Source organism: Nycticebus coucang, chromosome 12, assembly GCF_027406575.1.
Source record: "Nycticebus coucang isolate mNycCou1 chromosome 12, mNycCou1.pri, whole genome shotgun sequence".
In the NCBI taxonomy this organism is placed as follows: Eukaryota; Metazoa; Chordata; class Mammalia; order Primates; family Lorisidae; genus Nycticebus; species Nycticebus coucang.
This window is the reverse complement of record NC_069791.1, coordinates 106,840,114-106,860,410: the sequence shown is the minus strand read 5'-3', so window position 1 is coordinate 106,860,410 and position 20,297 is coordinate 106,840,114. Positions and strand designations below refer to the sequence as shown.

Below are 20,297 nucleotides of genomic sequence, written 5' to 3'. Positions count from 1 at the left end.
ATTAATAGTCCAGAAGGAATCCATACTTTTCCTACATCAAGACATGTGTTGTGGTGTGAAGAACAAAAGGAATTTGCATAGTGCTTTGTAATTCATCAAACAGATTTATAGTTGTTACTTCATTCACCCAGCACATGTACACATGTGAGAGATTCCTTCTGGAAATAATAATCAATGATTATGGAGAAATCAAGGCTTAGAGAGATGCATAAAGACTCACTCGACTTCCCACAGTGTGTGCTGAGTCAGTTTTCGGACCCACCTCCCATCTGAGCTCTGGCATTTGGGAAGCCCCGCAGTGGTGCTCTGAATGCACTTGGCTTTGGTGAGTAGTAGGCTGGTGGAATGCCAGGATCTCTCAGCCTCAGTTTCCTCATCTGAAAAATAGACTAGATTAAATAATCTCTCAACTCCTTGGACATTGCCAGTTTGGGCCCAATGTTAAATTTACCAGAGACAAGCCTTACAGATAACTTTGCTGTATCATTTTGATTCTTCCCTGTTTTTGAGGTTAGCTAGCAGTCAGTAGGCAGAGGGCGTGCCCCTGTCTGCTGGTCTCCCACACCTGCACTTCTTCTCCCTCTCCCCGGCCTTCCCTCTCCTGGGCCTTCCCTCTCCCCGGCCTTCCCTCTCCCCGGCCTTCCCTCTCCCTGGCGGCCTTCCCTCTCCCCGGCCTTCCCTCTCCCCGGCCTTCCCTCTCCCTGGCGGCCTTCCCTCTCCCCGGCCTTCCCTCTCCCTGGCGGCCTTCCCTCTCCCTGGCGGCCCCGGCCTTCCCTCTCCCTGGCGGCCTTCGCTCTCCCCGGCGGCCTTCGCTCTCCCCGGCGGCCTTCCCTCTCCCCGGCGGCCTTCCCTCTCCCTGGCCTTCCCTCTCCCTGGCCTTCCCTCTCCCTGGCCTTCCCTCTCCCTGGCGGCCTTCCCTCTCCACGGCCTTCCCTCTCCCCGGCCTTCCCTCTCCCTGGCGGCCTTCCCTCTCCTTGGCGGCCTTCCCTCTCCCCAGCGGCCTTCCCTCTCCCTGGCCTTCCCTCTCCCTGGCGGCCTTCCCTCTCCCCGGCGGCCTTCCCTCTCCCCGGCCTTCCCTCTCCCTGGCGGCCTTCCCTCTCCCTGGCGGCCTTCCCTCTCCCTGGCGGCCTTCCCTCTCCACAGCCTTCCCTCTCCCCGGCCTTTTCTCTCCCCGGCCTTCCCGCTCCCTGGCGGCCTTCCCTCTCCCTGGCGGCCTTCCCTCTCCCTGGCGGCCTTCCCTCTCCCCGGCCTTCCCTCTCCCTGGCGGCCTTCCCTCTCCCCGGCCTTCCCTCTCCCTGGCGGCCTTCCCTCTCCCCGGCCTTCCCTCTCCCCGGCGGCCTTCCCTCTCCCCGGCGGCCTTCCCTCTCCCCGCCCTTCCCTCTCCCCGGCCTTCCCTCTCCCCGGCGGCCTTCCCTCTCCCTGGCCTTTTCTCTCTTCCTCTTGTTCTCTCTCTCTCTCACCTTTGTTTCTCTTCCTCTCTTCCTCTCTGTATCTTACTGGTGCCTCTTCTTCTCCGTCTCTTTCCCTCACTTTCTCTTTCTCGTTCTTTTCTCCTTTCTCTCTCACCGTCTTGCTGTTTTGCTTGGCGCCTGCTTCCATCTGGATTGCTTCCTCCTCTCTCTTTCTCTTCCTATGTCACATCCTCCCCTCTTCTCTTCCTCTTTTTGTCTCCATCGTACAAAATCACTGGGAATTTTCTCAGTTAAAAAAAGATTAACCATCAGTCTTCTTTGCCCAATTCTCAGTGAATATTACTGGTAGACAGAATCCACACAAAACAAACTGACAACAACTAAAATCACATGGGGCAAAATTTGTTATTGACAAAAGATCCATAGACAACTTGAATCTTTCACGCTAATTTTAGATCTCTGTATAATTTTGACCCAGGAGTATTGAACTTGCTGGAAATAATAACCACAAAAGAAAACTCAACATGACAGCAATTATAAATGAGTGAAATTTGTTGTGGTCTAAATGCAGATCTTTGAGGCAAATCTTTATAGAATTTAAACACAAAAGAAATGACCCCAGTAAAAATAGTTGCCCCACCCCCCCAAAAAAAATTGGAAACAGTTTAGCTATGCTCTGCAAGACATTGATCTGGGAATTAAATTAGCTTTGGAAAATGCTTCCTTAGTGAACATCCATCAGTGTCAGTGTATTTCTGACTTTAGACTTTGTGTCCACAAATTCGGAGTCTACTGTGATTCTAGGCCACTTTCTGGAAGTTGGTGTTAGACCATCCTGTGTTGATGGCAGATGTAGTCTCCATGTCGGTTGACTGTCTCTTGGCCAAGTGAACACTTTCAAAGGTTGTCATGCTTCAGGGTTCCAGGTCTGGGGACCACGATGCCCTTTTCCCACCAAAGCCCTGAGAGTGGGGACCTGATGATGAACACCCCACCACTGCCTCTCAGCACAGCGATGTCGTCACTGCCGAACAGTCTCCTGAATTTCACCAGTATCTGCAATAATAAAACACTTCACATCCATTTTAATCCATTAAATGGCTTTGGTGAGTAGTAGGCTGGTATGGAAACATAGATGCTGTGGAATGCCAGGATCTCTCAGCCTCAGTTTCCTCATCTGAAAAAACACCCAGCCCTGTAATAAAGGCATTATTTCTTCATCTTACAGTCAAGAAAACTGAAGCTCAAAGAGGTCCCGCGATTGGGCCTCATTCAAGTTTTCTGTTTCTGGTGAAGGTGCATCTGAATTTTGCAGTTGCCCGAAATGTCAACTGGCCCAACTTGTTGATGTTTTCCTGAAAAGTCTCCAATTTGACCTAAAAAATACATTGAGTTATCATCAAAGAGATGTTTGATTTTCAGAAACACTTTTGACTAGACCTCCAACACACACAAACACACACACACACGTGCACACTCTGCTTTCATTAATTCATCAAAACAAGTCGATGTCTCATTAAAGACTTCTTGAATGTTAATGAATGAATAATTAACTTTAACTATATAATTAGCCTTTAAATGTGCTGAGACCCCCAGAGAGCGTCTGAAAACATGGATAAGAAGATGATGAGCTAAAACCGGAAACTTTTGATTAGGAAATGTCAAGCCTCTTGACAAGTCCCTGCCCACAAGGGGACCGTGCCTATGGGACATTGTTCTGTTGTGCATGGGGAATCAGGTTTGCCAACAGTCTCCCGGCTAGGAGTGGACTCTCAAGACTGTCGTAAAGGTGTAAGAGAGACCCAGTGACTGAAGTAACAGGGTCAGATCTATACATTTGAGAATTCTGGAGCAGCTCTTGAGAGCTATCAAAGTACGTAGCAGGAAACCGCTAGGTTAAAGTAGTACAGGGTACATGTGACTTCCCTCTTTCCTTTGCTTCTTTGCTAATTTACAGAGAGGAGGTCTTATTTCGCCCTCTCATTCTGAATTGCTGTCATTTCTAATCATTTGTGTTCCTTGAGGACTGCTGGAGCCAGAGACAGTGACAGCGCCCACACAGCCTCTGAGGTGGCTGTCAGAGGTGGGGGCCAAGCACAGTGCGGCATTGAACCTGGGCTCCTGTTCTGCTCCAGTTCTCATGTTGGGAAGTTGAGGTGTCACCTAATCTGTCACAGATGTTGGAGAGGAGGGTCTTCTGCAGGGAGTGGAGGCAAAAAGGTGACATTAAACCTAGTGTGTCAGGCAAGAGCTCTGTTCCTGTCACAGGTGACATCTCATGGTTCTTAGACCTTGTCTTTTGAGCTTCCTCCTGCCCAATGGGACGAGCACAATCATGGGACCTGAAGGGAGCAGGGAAGGTGGGCACAAAGATAATTTCCTCTTAAAAAGAAGCAGCAAATGCCTGCCAAGTAAAGAAGCTTAACCGGGCTGAATATTTGAACTTTCATTTAGCTGCTCTCCGTTCTGAGGGGCCAGTCCCTCCACGGCCATCAATTTGTCTGTGTTGCTCCAAGCTGAGTGCTGTCAGCACCAAGCTGCCGCTTACCGCGTCACTCTGGCTCCAGCAGTCCCAGCTCTACCCACCCCAAATGCTTCTGGTCCAAACTGGGCTTTCAGTTTTAGAAGGCCTTTTTCTCTCTTACACCTTACCTTCAACAAGAAGCCAGGGCCATCTATCCATAGATGTCCCCCAAAGGAATAGAGTTGCACACGTTAGGGGCAAGAGAATTTTCCATGGTGGTAACTGCAGCCCCTTAACACGGCTCTGCATCTGATAGATGAAGCTGAATGATCCGCCAAATCTTTTCAAACTCAGACTGCGTAGGTCCCATCCTGCTCTGCTTTTGTAACATCTGGCTTGACTGGTAGCTCTAACCCTCAACCCGAGTTTCTTAAGTAACAGGGCTGCCTTCACATGTTTATGGATCATGTGGCTTGGTTATCACGGTTACGTCTCTGACCTTGGGCATCTGGCTGCGTAGGTCCAAATGCTGCTTTTGACACTTACAATCTGGGTGGTGATGTTGAGTCACTTTCACAGTGCCTCAGTTTCTGCCTCTGACAGTGGGGATAGTAGTCTGCCCATCCCACACAGCGAGAAGAGTAAACAGAATCCAATAACGCATATTAAGTATTCGGAACTGGATTTCTCACATAGGATGCATGAGATTTGTGAGCCTCTTTGCCATAAAATCTGAATTTTTATTTCAGCTTTTAAACAAAATGTTTAAATGTTTAAATGTAAAATGTTGAATGTTTAAATGTTTATGTGTTTTGAGTGTTTGCTGCCTTCCAGGCAGTGCACGCACACTTGACTTACCTAATGTTGCTTTATTCTCAACAGGCAGCTAAAGGCAGATATTGTCAGCTCTCTCTGCTCTGCCCAGAGAGAAAACCGAGGCTCAGAAATACAGGTGTTTTGTCCAAAATTCTATCCAGTGCATCAGCAACTTTCATTTCTTTTCATTTTAACAACAAGAACAACTATTTTTTCTAATTAAAAACAGATCAAAAGTAAACCTTTTGGGGTAAGAGCAAGAAGGGGAACCCCAGGTACTGCTGGGGCTGTGCTGTGGGCCACTTGTGACCACTTACATTAACATCTAAATGAATTAAAGACTCGGCCCTTCAGTTGCTCTGACCTCATTTCAAGTGCACAGTACCCAACTAGACGGAGCAGACAAAGAGCAAGTCCTTTACTGCAGGGGGTTCTGCTGGATGGTGTCAGCCCAGAAGGTTTTGTAGTACAGACTTTGGAGACACCCCTGGTGATCTCTAAAGTATCTTAGCCCTCATCTCTTAGACCTCGTCTGGGACAAAATAGGAAAATAATGAGTAATCATAATGATAATAATAATATCTCGCTACTGGGCAGTTGTGAGGCCCCGTGAGATGATGTATGCCACATGCTCTGTACTTTTATAAGGGACCACATGAACGCCAGCTGTCTCTATCAGAGGGAACTGGCTATGTGAGCCCAGAGGTGTTTATAAATATGCAGGTGTCTGTGGCCATTGCATTTTGACACCAGATCTCTAGAATTATTGATGAGAGAGAGTACCAAAGCTCATACAGTTTTCTTTCTGAGTTGTCATCATTTAGATTCTGAGGTGGCCTGAGATGACAAAGTCAAACCATGGAGGGCTGGCCTTTATGTGCCTTCCCTGGCCAGACCCTCTGAGAGCACAATCACTAGCCAGGCTCGCCCCCGTGTAATTGCTTTGGTCAGAGTCAACCATGTCTTTTGTCATTGTCTTGCCTCTGATTTGACAGCATTATTCTTTGACAAACTTTGTTCCCTGAGAAAACTTCCTTTTTTTTTTTTTTGCTCAAAAATATTTGCCACAAAATGTGGTACTGATCTGCATAAATAAATGCCTGTCTGCAAAATAGCAATTTAAACTGTTTTTGGACAACTCTCATATGGTTGCAAGGTCCTTGTTGAGATTTCCAACCCTGCTGTGCATCAGTGTGGTGTGGGTTAAAAAGATGGGAAAAGTTTCTCCCTGTAACAACAACAGCTGCCTTAACATTTGAATACCCTTGGCGGAGCCTGTGACTCAAGAAGTAGGGCATTAGCCCCATATATTGGAGGTGGTGGGTTCAAACCCAGCCCTGGCCCCCCCCCAAAAAAAATTTGAATACCCCATACACACGTGTGCTTATGTTTATTTGATTTTATTTTTATTTCAGAATATTACAGGGGGACACACATGTTGCTTACATAATTTGTTTATGTACATTTGAAGTCAAAGTTATAAGTGTGCCCCTTATCCAGAATATGTGCATTACCCCAATTAGGCATGAATTTACCCTAACCCTCCTTCCAATCCCCCTTACTTAGTTTCCTTTGAGTTTTACTTCCATCTATGTACGTAAGTGTTGATCAACTAGGTCCAATTCAGTACCAGGTGCACAGGTGCTATCTGCGTTTCCATTCTTGCGATACTTCACTTAGGAGAATGGTCTCTAATTCCACCCCCCCCCCACGTTGTTTCAAAAGATACTAGATCATCAGCTTTTTCTAATGTTTCATTTTTGAGGAATTGAGAGATGAGAGTTAGGTGAGACTTAGGAAGTCTAGTAAAATCAAGGTTCTTGGTGTCTCCATGGCAACTTGGATACTTGAAGTACTAATGTTGCAGGCACCTCAGCTCTCTCAGGAGGACAATGCCAGCCATGGCCAGAAGTTCTCCAGAGCCTCAATTTCCCTACTGATAGTCACAGAAGGTGGCTATTGGCTGACAGAATCAAAGAATGCCACAGCTGGACAAATATCTCCACAAGACCACAGTGACGACTACTTCTCACAGACGAGGAACCAGCATCTGAATGGAGCAGGGGACTTTGCTGAGGTTGTTCCATCATCCAAGCTTGGACTTGAACTCAGATCCCTGTCCCTGCTCCTGTTATACTTTTTTTTTTTTGCAGTTTTTGGCTGGGGCTGGGTTTGAACCTGCCACCTGCGGCATATGGGGCCAGCGCCCTACTCCTTTGAGCCACAGGCGCCGCCCATCCTGTATTTCAGCAGCTCTCAGTGTTCCCAGCTGTCCAGAACTGCTCGCTCCACTTGCATCATCAGCTCTAGGCTGTCCTCACCACTAGCATTGTCCAGTGTTCTTTTGCTGCTGGGGTGATCCGATTCCTTTTTAATACTCTCAGAGTTTAATACCATGTTTCTGATTTCCCCAGCCTTGAGATCAAAGCTTCAGAGGCTTTCTATGGGTGAGACAAGCCCTGCAATTTTTATTGCAGAAACAAACGAAAAACAAAATTAAAATGAAGAATGTGGCTGTAAACCTTCCGAATACTTTTGTTCCTATGGGGAGTCCCTCCAGCAGCTGTCTCTGAAAGGATGCATCACTGCACGCCCTCTCTTTCCCACTTTTATTTTTCTTTGCTTCACCATTTTATGTTTTCTTGTTAAATAAAGAAAGGCAATAAAGTGAAGAAAGTGTCAGGAAGTGGAGTCATCTCCAATTTGCTTTCCTACCTGTTTTGGTGTTGAGACGTCTATCCCTGATTCAGCCTTGTTAAATGACGTTAACATTGGGAGATGATCTGTATGATCATGAAGAGATTACCTGATGCTTGTTTCTTAGTGATGCTAACTGGGTGGGTATATACAGCAATCCTGAGTTAATGATAATGTCCCAAATTTTGAACTGCATGATGATTGCAAGGATGTATACACACCTAAAAATTTATATTTATATTTAAGAAAAAGAATTTAAAGATGCTATGTTCATTGATATAGAAAAACATTCACTATGTGTACAATTAGTGAGGAAAGCAGTTTGTGCAGGAGTTTATATGGATACAATCATATTTTCAGGGTTAAAACAATGGTTGGCAAACTACAATCCATGGACCAAACTGTTTTTGTAAATAACGTTTTACTGGAACAAAACAGAATTCATTTGTTTATATACTACCTGTGGTTGCTTTAGTGTTACGTATTAGTTTTGTAGGACTTCTGGAACTAAGTGACTTAAACAACAGAAATTTCCTGCTTCACAGTTGTGGGGGCTGGAAGTCCACGTTCACGGTGTTTGTAGGGCCCTGCTCCCTCTGAAGGCTCTAGGGAAAGATGTTCCAGGCCCCTCTCCTGGTTTCAGGTAGTTCTCTGGGTCATGGCAGCGCAATCCAGTCTGACATGGCACTCCTTACATGTGTCTATGTCCAAATTGTGTCTTTTTATAAGGATGCCTGTTCACCCCCTGCTTCAGTTTGACCTCAACTAATTACATCTGCAGTGACTGTATCTCCACATAAGGGCACATTCCAAGGACCATGTGGCCCTCCAAGATAATTATTTTATTATCTTTTCCTTACAGAAAAAGTTTGTCAACTTCTGTGTGCATTTGTATGTGTGTAGGAGTTTACAGAAACATAAAAAATTTGAAAGGCTGTTCATTGATATGTTAACAGAGTTTGCTACTGAGTTATAGAATTATGGGTCACTTTAATTGTAATTATGCCTTTAATACTATATTATTTGGCTTTTAAGAAATTACAATTCATTAATTTTTATATTTTATAAATAAGCAGCAAACATATCCATCTTTTGAGAGGAAAAGACATTGTTCCTATTTAGTCCCTCTTCCATCCCTGCACACTGCCACCAAACTCTCCTGTTCCCTAATGGTTCATTTTGTTCGGATGCAAACCTTTCTAAATAGGCCACTGTTCTCCACTGTTGGGAGTGCTAAGGGCAAACACTTAGCAAACCAGCAAACTTGACTGTTTACTCACTTGGGTATATGGATTCTTCATGTCTTTATTTAGCTACCTCTTGTAAGTTGGAGAGAGAAAAGGTTCTGGCTTTTATCTCCTCATTAAAAATAGATCCTTTTATGACGAAAGGATGGAGCGGCCATGAGTCATCATCCTCAGCATGGGAGAAAGTTTGTGATGCCAGATCAGGCCTGTGATGCTGTGAGATGGTTCCCAGCCGCCCCTGGGACTGACTCCCTGGTCTCTTGTCATTTCAGGAAGCTGGATGCTTTCATCTATGATGCTGCAGTCCTGAATTACAAGGCCGGGAGGGATGAAGGCTGTAAGCTGGTGACCATCGGGAGTGGGTACATCTTCGCCACCACTGGTTATGGAATTGCCCTCCAGAAGGGCTCTCCTTGGAAGAGGCAGATTGACCTGGCCCTGCTTCAGTTTGTGGGTGATGGTAAGATGCTGGGTAACCCCCTACTTTGGGGGGCTTTGTGACCCCCACACTCTGTTTTCTAATTTGCTTTCTAGTGGATGTTTGCATAACAAGTTGCTCACTGAAAGTATTTACTGAGTGCCTGTCACACAATACCTTGGTTCTGTAGGGTGCTTAAAATGGAAAGCAATTCTAACTAACTCAATTTTATTATAAAAAGTATTCTAAGGGTTCAGAAGCACCTCATCCTCAATTCCTCAGTGAATCAAGGAAAGAGTTATAAATAGGCTTAGACAAAAACAGGAGGCAGGGTAGTCCTGGTTCCCCCAGTAGGGGTTCAGGCCCTCTCTCTGGAGCAGTGGTTCTCAATGCGAGAAAGGCAATGCTGTCCCCCAGGTGACATTTGGCAACATCTGGAAACACATTCAGTGATCAGCACTGGAAAGCTGTTTGCTACTGGCATCTATCCCTGGGTAGGGGCCTGGGATGAAAGATGCTGGCAAACATCTAATAGTGCCCAGGCCAGACCCCTGGACCACAAAACACAGAATTACCCAACTCCAAATGCTGATGGACCAGAGACGAGAAACCCTGCTCTAGAGCATCACATAACTCGGCTGCAAGGAGTCTTAATCTCTAGTCTCTACATTCTAGATTTCAAACTCCCCATGAAAGATCCCCAATACGTTTGGTATCAAAGATGTTTCTGCACCCTTCAGAAGTAACTAGGGGTGAAGCTGTGTTGCATTGACATGTGTGGTTCATGTTCTTATCCGAGGGAGTAATGAAGGCAAGGCAGTCACTAGAAAACAGGGAAAATCCCAGGAGGTTTCACACCTAACGTTAACTACCTAACGGGCCAAAAAAATAAATAAATAAATATATATATATACATTTATATATATATAGTTTTCACCCTCATGGGGCTTACAGTCCAATAGGATTATGGCATTTATGGAACTATCCAGCCAACTGGGCCAGTTGTGGCAGGAATGCCCAGAGGTATTGCCTTTGGTCCCTTTTCTACTTCATAGCTGATAATCTCTCTATAGTCTAGAGATTCCTGACATGGCTCAAATGGCAGATACCAACCTGTCATTTCCAAATAGGAAAATCAAAGTCAGCACAGACAACAGGTTAACACCAAAAACGTTCTCAGTGTGTGTAAGATGCAAAAGCTCAGGGCATAGGTCAGGAGCCCCATTCAAGGGCAGGTGGAGGCTGTATTCAGAGATGGTTAGGGAATGTACTGTGCTTGTCTACAGCTGGAAGAGGAAAATCTAGCAACTACAACAGTCAAATGCAGTTGCGAAATAAGCAGGGTTAGTCCATAGGGAGGTGTGAATTTGAATGAGGTGCGTAATTCCTTGTAGCTTCTCCTCTCTACACCCAGAGTTAAACCCTAGAGTCTCACAGTGCCATCAAGCATTTTAAATGTGTTTTATATTTATTACTCAAATAAGAACATCTGATTCTTTGAATTCCCTACAGGGCATTTGTACCTTCCTCAGATCACTGGCCATGTTCGTTATTATGTAGTAATGGTTTATGGCTATGTTGGTCAGCTTTTGCTGTGAAATCTTAGGGGCATGCATTTCCTTTGCTCATGGGAGTGCAAGCTAAGCGGAGACATTCTGCCTCAGACTGGGGTGTGTGTGGTGGCTCTACTTTCTCTTGCCAGCCCATAGGTCAACAGTGTGGTCTCTGCTCCGTGAATGTTTATTCGGGTCTCAGGCTGAAGAGGCACCAGTCACCCAGGGGCAGCCCTTTTCCTGGCTGTGCGGGAAGCACAGGGAAGACCACCTAACTGCACATACATATTTCAAGTTTCTGCTTCATCCTGTTCATGTCTGCTACAGCAAGTCAAGTGGCCATGCCCATGGCCAAGGGATTGATGGTACATGCTCCCCTCTATGTGGGGAGTTTTGAAGTTTTATGGCAAGAAGTGTGGCCATTGAAGCAATGGGAGCAGTTGTTTTATCTGCTGTGGAGGTGCCTAAGCACCCCTATATGGGGTGAACTGTTCAGCAATTAGGTGTCTTCTTTTGAGTATTTATACCCACCCCCCCACCCCGAACATAACAGGTAATTGGTTGATGATGGATCAAAAGAATAAATACACGTATGGGTGAATGGTTGGTCTTGAGATGTATTTCATTCGACAGGAAAATTGTATGTATTGTGATGGATATCTGTCAATTAAGTGAGTTCTGATTCTAGCTCTACCCACCACTGGTGTCACTCTTACAACATCTATTATAAAACAGCTCACATATTTAGAGACTGGTATATGTCAATTATCACACTGGCTGTATTACATGTGCTCTTTAATTTAATATTCACAGCAGCATTATGGGGTTAAATATTGCTTATCCTCATTTTAACAGATGAGGAAACTGACACTCAGAGGGCTTTGGAGTTCCCTGGCTAGTAAGTGGCAAACCCTCTACTTCAGGGGCCTTACTCTAGAAGGTGGTCAAACTCTTGTTTTATTTAATTCTCCGAGATATCTATCCAAGGTGACCAATTAAACTCTTGGGACTTATCGACAAACCCTTTAGGAGGGAATAATTTAGAGCATATCCGGACTAAATCTATTCACAAATAATTCTGAGAAAAAAAAAAAACCAAATACTTCTGTGAAAGAACTCATCTTTTTCATCCTTGGTTTACTCATCTGTCAAAGGGAACAAAAATATTTACCTAATAGGGTTGGTGTGAAGACAAAGTGGGATAAGTACATTGTGAAGCACAGCCCTTGGAACATAGAAATGGTTCAACAAATGACCATCACCATCCTCTTCATCATCATCATCATCTCAATATGATCATCATGATGACAATCATCAACACCATGATTCTTATGTTCTATGCATCATTGTCATCACCATCATCACCACCACCTCCTAATCATTGTCACCATCACCCTCATCTTCACCATCATCACCATCTCAACATCACTCTCTCTACCATCACCATCTCCACCATCACCATGGTTACCACCATCATCATACTCACCTCAGTATCACTATCACTACCATCACCATCTCCACCATCACCATGGTTATCACCATCATCATACTTACCTCAGTATCACTATCACTACCATCACCATCTCCACCATCACCGTGGTTACCACCATCATCATACTCACCTCAGTATCACTATCACTACCATCACCATCTCCACCATCACCGTGGTTATCACCATCATCATGCTTACCTCAGTATCACTATCACTACCATCACCATCTCCACCATCACCGTGGTTATCACCATCATCATACTCACCTCAGTATCACTATCACTGTCATCACCATCTCCGCCATCACCATGGTTATCACCATCATCATACTCACCTCAGTATCACTATCACTGTCATCACCATCTCCACCATCACCATGGTTACCGCCATCGTCATACTCACCTCAGTATCACTATCACTACCATCACCATCTCCAACATCACCGTGGTTACCGCCATCATCATACTCACCTCAGTATCACTATCACTACCATCACCATCTCCACCATCACCGTGGTTACCACCATCATCATACTCACCTCAGTATCACTATCACTACCATCACCATCTCCACCATCACTGTGGTTACCACCATCATCATACTCACCTCAGTATCACTATCACTACCATCACCATCTCCACCATCACCGTGGTTACCACCATCATCATACTCATCTCAGTATCACTATCACTACCATCACCATCTCCACCTTCTTATGATCATCACATCATCATCCTTCTTACCATCATCATTTCAATATCATCACTTGGATAATCGTCAACACTGTCATTCTTGGGCCAGGTGCAGTGGCTCACGCCCGTAATCCTAGCCCTCTGGGAGGCCAAGGTGGGCAGATTGCTTGAGCTCAGGAGTTTGAGACCAGCCTGAGCTAGAGCAAGACCCTGTCTGTAAACATAGCCAGGCATTGTGGCCGGCACCTATAGTCCCAGTTACTTGGGAGGTTTAGGCAAGAGAATCACTTGAGCCCAAGAATTTGAGGTTGCTGTGAGCTGTGATACCAAAGCACTCTACTGAGGGTAACAAAGTGAGACTCTGTCTCAAAAAAAAAAAAAAAAAAAAAAAAAGCACTGTCATTCTCATCACCACCATCATCACTGTCATCATTTTTCTCGTCATTGTCATCACCATCATTCTCTTTCTCATCATCATCATCATCACCATAGCTGTCTATGCACAACTCTCATATCAAACATAATTTTTTTTTTTTTTTGAGACAGAGTCCTACTTATTAACCCTCGGTAGAGTGCCATGGCGTCACAGCTCACAGCAACCTCCAAATCCTTGGGCTTAGGTGATTCTCTTGCCTCAGCCTCCCGGGTAGTTGGAACTACAGGCGCCCGCCACAACACCTAGCTATTTTTTTGTTGCAGTTTAGCCAGGGTTGGGTTTGAACCCACCACCCTCGGTATATGGGGCCAGTGCCTTACCCACTGAGCCACAGGCACCACCCATCAAACACAATTTTTTTAGTGTTCTATTGGCAATAATATAATCAAGATATAATACATCATGGTAACAACATTTGTAGTGCCAAACAGAAAATGTCCTCCTTGTGGCAAATAAAATAAAGTAAAAGCGTACAGATTGGCCAGATGTTGGTTTCTTACAAACATGAATGTTCTCATAGATACTTTATGTGCTGGCTCACTGCTTTTCTGGTTAGACCATTGGGGTTGGGAACTGTCTTCTCAGCTTCATCTTTAGAGGCCATCTGGAGGCAAAGGCACAGGACAGAAAGTGACATTGTCCCAGAGGGCGTCTTAAGATAATCTTCCCGGAAAGCCATGTCCAATTCTGAGTGTCTCTCTAGTAGTAAATATATGAATTAACACAGCTGCATAAATATTTCACTTATGCAGCTTCAGCAGGATTAATTATGCTCTAAAATTAGACCTGTAAAGAGCACAGTGCCAAGCAGTACCTAATTATTATTCATCCTCTAGAATGGAGTGTTTATCTCTTGTTATAGAGTAGCTTCAGTGGCCGATTACAAGTCTAATGAGTGTCAAAAGTATAAAAAAATTGTCCTAATGAGCTGTGTAAATACAACCTTTGAGTGGAGCGTTTGATTATTGGGGGAACCTCTTACTTGAAGCCTTCCATGCATTTCCCTAGGAAAAAGGCTACTAATCTGCCTTGAGGGCTACATGGGATCCCAGTTAGACTTTGCCTTTCTTTTCCCATCTAATTGTCTGTGTTCTTTTTGAAATGGTGAAATGCACTGTGGGATCTTCAGCTTTCCATGGTTTAGTAACAACACTCACAGGTACTTTTCAGCATCGGTCAGCACCCATACCCAGCAATTACTGGGAACAACATACCTTCCTAGGCACTGATGTTCCAGAAATGGATATTATGGTCTTTTTGTTTTCTTTCCCTCAAGGAAATTATAGTCCAGTTGGTTGAGAATATATAAACTTAAAATATCTAATCCTATAATAGAAAGATATTTATAATATTTCACATATATGGACTTGTATCTACATACGTGTTAGATATATGTATACATATACACATATATATGCTTACAAACATATATATTTATGCGCTTCTTAGTTATATTGGGTAAATGAGAGAGTGGTCAAGGAGAAATGTGAGACATACTAGCTTTTTTAAAATGGAAGAATGGAAGGATAGAATGTGTCATAAAGGAAACAAGTGTACTGAGATTTGGACAAAGAGGAGAATGGCTCAGAGTTCATAGAAGCCTCTGTCATTTGCTCATCTAGCAACCAACATGTCTATTGAATGCCAGATTCTTCCTGATACCTAAGAGGTGACACGGAAGTGAGAGGATGCAGTCCTGAGAGGAAGCCTGGGACTTAAAGAATGGCATTTCTGGCTTCATAGTAAATGGTGAACAGGGGATATTTCTGCTCCCAGTTATCTCACAGACTTAGTGGTTTTCTTAGATAATTCAGGGATTTGATGAAGCAGAAAGAAGATCGTAAAAGTCAAAACGCTTCTAAGGTACAAGGTCCAGAGAAAAGATATTGAGAAGAACAAGTTTACATTGTTATATTGTTCAGAAGCCAGTGATGCTGAGAAGTAAGGAAACCAATTGTTTTTGAGCCCCTATTGTATGTGTAACACCATGTCACTTCACATGTGATACCCCGGTAGCTGTTCATGTGGCATTCTAGACTAGAGCTCATTGTCTTCATTTTGCAAAGCAGGAAAATGAGGTTCAGTTGAGTTAAGGTATCTATAGCAGGCCTCTCTGATTCAGCATGACCAGGGGAGATAACTACAACAAAGCTTTTGAATCAGTGGGTCTGGGGTGGGACCTGAGACTGCACACCTAACAAGCTTCTGGGAGACACTGATGTTTCCAGTCTATTTTTTTTTTTTTCTTTTTTTGCGGTTTTTGGCCGGGGCTGGGTTTGAACCTGCTACCTCCAGCATATGGGACTGGCATCCTACTCCTTTGAGCCACAGGCACCACCCTCCAGTCTATTTTTTTTTTTTTAATAGAGATAAACATTGAACAGAGTTCATCTTACTCAAATTCTGATTATCTTTCCATTAAACTATGCTGCAGGAGAAATCTTAGTAGCTGGTGACCAGGCCACCTTAGCTATAAGTAATATTTTTTAGCACTGAGAAGCATTTAATCTTTCTGTTTGTACTTTGCTCAGTTTTCAAGGTTGTGGATTTATTTTTAAACTCAAATATATAACTTGTCTCTGGAATCTAGTCAATGTTCATTGAACAAATGAAATTAAATATTTTGAATTTATTATATATTTTATGAGTTATTTACATGGTATATTTCATTTTTGTATATTTAGGTGTGTGTAATAGATACTATATATAAAATATTTGACAGTTATGGTACATGCATCTCTTTTATTAATTGAGTGACCAACTCAATTAATTATGCTAGGACTCTCAGTTTTAAAACTATTATAGTTATGACCCTAATTATGCTATATTTGGACATATATGATATTTGTCATATATGAAATATATAGGTATATAATTTTAGTTCATTGGGTTCTCTCTGTCCTTTTTGTACTGACATTTTGCCAGCAATCATTTAAAGATTCATCCAGATGGATAATGGATCAGAAAGGACCACAGGTTCTGCTCTTGTGTTGACTGCAGCAACTGACTCTAGAGCTTTGGAAAACACCAGCCCAAGGGAAGGATGCTCACATATCTTGGAGCAGGGAGCCTTAGAGGGGCATCCATGGAGAAGCCACCTCCCTGCCTCTGCGTGGGTCAGTGTCTGCATCCTGATTGCTTTGTTAGTTGGCCACTGTTCCACTGAAGCGTGCAGAATGGCTTTGGATGGCAAGGGACCCTATCCTGCCAGGCAGAGTAGAGAGTGTTTGCATGATTGCAGAAGTTCTTGTATCTAATTAGACTTCTTGTAAATTGCTGTGGGCCACTGGATGGGTTGCTAATATCCTCAGCACTGCCCTTGTCCAACTTCCCAGCTTAATATCTTTGGGCTGACATCTGAGTCTCAGGCAGAGCTGACACTCTTGCAGCTTGGGCAGTGACGACCATACACACACCCATTCTGAGGACAGCACATCCCTGTGAGGCCTTCATAGCCAGCCTTCTCAGGGCTGGCTTAGGAATGGTCTGACAGTACGGACTGAGGAAATCCTAAATGTCCCACCTCTAAATATTTTTCTCATTCAACCTTCTGTGGCATCTGAAATTCCACAATTTCAAGTTTCTTCAGAAAAGCATCAACTGTTTGATGCAGCCCTCTTTAACATGAAATCCCTTCTTCCCTTTCGCCTCTTCTAATCCATTTTCTGATTAGACACTGACCCATCCTTCAGCCTCTGTGCCCCTCAATGAAGATTCCCAATACCTCTAAGCTGGATACCCTTCCTATAACTCTGTTAGCTTCATCTTATTGCATTCTTGTGGCATTTAGCAAAGCAAGAGAAGTAAAATGAGTAAGATGAAAGTTCTCCAATTTCCCAGGGGTGAGATCTAGGACAAATTAATTTCAGTTTCCTCATTTATAAAGTGAGAATAGTTTAAGGATTCAATGTGAAAACAACATGAATGGAGAAGCCCATTACCCGACACGCATTAGATGCCTGCTCACTGCTGGCCCCTCCGTGTCTCCAGGCCCACTTGAGGGCACGCACATCCACGTCCATCCCTGTTGCCCTGCCTGCCCCCCGGGACTCACAGCTGAGTGTGGCACGCGGCAGGCGCTCAAACAAAATTTGTTAAATGAATGAATTTGAAAATACTGCAGACAAATACTTTTGCAGGATTTGTATCACCAGTGGAATATCTTCTCCAATGAAGGGGACACTACTTTGTTTAGGAAAGACGTTAGACACTTCTAGAGAGAGAAATTCAAGGAGGTAACCACTGGATCACTGCCCCATAGACAATCTTCCCAAGCCTCTTGCCATCGTATTCCTTACCAAACAGAGGCAAATTCCTTCATTGTCTAATTTGTGTACTATGTAGTCATATATCCATATTAATCTCTCTCTTTTTTTTTTTTTGAGATAGAATCTTACTATGTCGCCCTCAGTAGAGTGCCATGGTGTCACAGTTCACAGCAACCCCAAACTCTTGGGCTTAAGTGATTCTCTTGCCTCAGCCTCCTGAGTAACTGGGAGGATAGGTACCCACCACAATGCCCGGCTATTTTTTGGTGCAGTTGTCATTGTTGTTTAGCAGGCATGGGCTGGGCTTGAACCGGCCAGCTTGGTGTATGTGGCTGGCACCCTACTCCTTGAGCTATAGGCACCGAGCCTCTATGAATCTCTTTAACAAAATCCTCCAAGACATGTGTAATCAGCAAGATTGTCTATCACCTGGATCTTAGAACTGGAGTGGAGATGAATCACTACTGAGTCTAGTCATCGGGACACTGAAGCCAGAGGAGGCTGCATGATGAGGAATTGGGCCTAAACCCCAGATTTCTTACCTCCTAGGCCAATTATATATTAAAAACAAAACAAAGGGAAAACAGAACCTATAATGATCGCTTGTCCTATTTCTTTGGGGAAGACTTAACCTCTTTGGGAGGAGCAAGGGGCAGCGAAGACGGTTGGGCTATCCCCAGCTATAGTAGCCAGCAGCCCCATCCAGCCATAGAAGCCTCCAGCAGCACGAGCTCTGCTGTCTCCCAGGCTGCATGATGGCAGAATTGGGCCTAAACCCCAGATTTCTTGCCTCCTAGGCCAATTATATATTAAAAACAAAACAAAGGGAAAACAGAACCTATAATGATCGCTTGTCCTATTTCTTTGGGGAAGACTTAACCTCTTTGGGAGGAGCAAGGGGCAGCGAAGACGGTTGGGCTATCCCCAGCTATAGTAGCCAGCAGCCCCATCCAGCCATAGAAGCCTCCAGCAGCACGAGCTCTGCTGTCTCCCAGGCTCCTCTCCTTCCCTGCAGCACAGCACAGGTAGCACAGGAGAGACACAGCGGCCTCACAAATCCTTACTTTGTTCATCTCAGGGTAGACTACACTAATGAGGGACCCACAGCAGGTTTCATGCCCAAAGCATATATGCTTGGTTTACATCTCTCTTTGACAAACCAAGCCTGCTGACATGGTCTCATTCTCTTTGCAAACATCATCTCCAAGCTCCAGGCCCAATCCCTGCCCCAAGGAGGAGCTTGAGAAATAAGTTGCGTCTTTCCACCCTGGATTCCTGCTCTCCTTCACTGACGTGGTTTTGTTCATTGCCATGTCATTAGCATAAAGAGAGGATGTGAAGCCCTGGTAGCCAAGAGTGACGTCCGCACGGTTTTGCATTAGCCAGATCCTCTCTCTGCCAAACTGGGTTGAACTCCCACTGCGTTCTTTGCTGAGTTCACTCCTGTAGTCATAAGAATTGAATTACTTGAAAGCTTCCTTCTTAATCTCTCTCTGTCTCTGTTGTAGATCTTACCAACCTAGACTTGTTTTGTAAATTCTCTAAATTCAGGCAGTGATTTGGGTGTTCCCACATGACCATTAGCAACAAACATCAGATCTCCTGGTTCGTCTGTGCCCACTAGATTGAAGCAGGGCTCTGGAGAACAGGGTTCAGCCTCTTCAATCAGGAACTTGGGGGAGAGTGGTCAGAGATTATACCTGCAGGGCCCCAGCAGTTAAAAACATAAAGGGGAAATCGGAGCTCCTTTCTGCTGGTTTGTGATCAAGAGGAAAACAAGAGAAAGAGTGTTTTCCATAGCATGTGGCAAAACCTATGGCCCAAACAGTGCCACAGCCTGTTTTTGAAAACATGGTTTTACTGAAACATAGTCACATCCATTTTTGTATGTGTTCTCTGCGGCTGCCTTCACGGCAACAGCACTGAGTCGTCGTAACAGAAAGCACATCGCCTGCAAAGCCCACAGTATTTCCTGTCTGGCCCTTTCCAGAAGGCATTTGCTGGCACCTAGTCTAGACTACCTGGAGGAGGTTAATAAGCAGGGCAGAGAAGACTTAATGTTCCCTGAAGGGAAGGGAGAAGATTAAGATGAAAAGCAGAAGACAGAAAAGACAAGGGGGTGAGAAAGGAAAAAGGAAGAGACAGAGAAGAGGGAGAAATTCAAAGAGAAAAAAGGAAAGAAAAGGAAGAAGAAAGTGATAAAGAATAACAAAGAAAAGGGCAGAGTCGCCAAGGAAGGAAGAGGGAAGAAAGAGGAAGGACACAGCAAGAGAAGTAAAAGAACCGGTGAAATAAAGGCAAGAAGGAAGGAGGGGGCGAGGACGGACGGAGGGGCAGGTTTGCTAAGTGAGTGGTTCACTACGCAGTGTCGAGCATCAGCCACGCAGCAGGTGAAACTCAAGAACTCTCAGAGGCACCCACGGCCTGGTCTCGGGTCCGGGGTCGTGGTGTAAGACACAGGCCATCGGCTGACTCCCTCCTGCCTGGGAGGTGTCTCACCTTTCCCCTGCTGTTCCCCCTGCCAGCAGTCCTTCCTGACAAAGGTCCCTGTGCCCTAGATGACTCAGCAACACCCCATTGGAACCAGCAGCCTCCGCTCATTTAAAGAAATAAATGCAAAATAAAGATTGGGAGAAGTGGGGTCGGGGGAGAGGAGGTGCAGAGAATCTGAGAACCTCGTCAAGGGATGGGACAGCTTTTTAACACTAACAATTAAATATCGTCATTATTTTGAAAGACATTCATGATAAGTAACACCTATGGAGGAGTAACTGTGTGTCACAAAATCATGTAAATCTTTAC

At 44.6% G+C, this 20,297-nt stretch overlaps 1 protein-coding gene across 1 annotated transcript in view; it reads left to right on the top strand.

The window, feature by feature from the left end:
• The window catches only part of GRIN2A (glutamate ionotropic receptor NMDA type subunit 2A), a 446,701-nt gene that overhangs the window by 388,950 nt on the left and 37,454 nt on the right, over window positions 1–20,297 (top strand). The window contains exon 12 of the mRNA XM_053556038.1: window positions 8,909–9,096. Coding sequence (XP_053412013.1) covers window positions 8,909–9,096 — 188 coding nt within the window. The remainder of the gene's footprint in view (window positions 1–8,908; window positions 9,097–20,297) is intronic.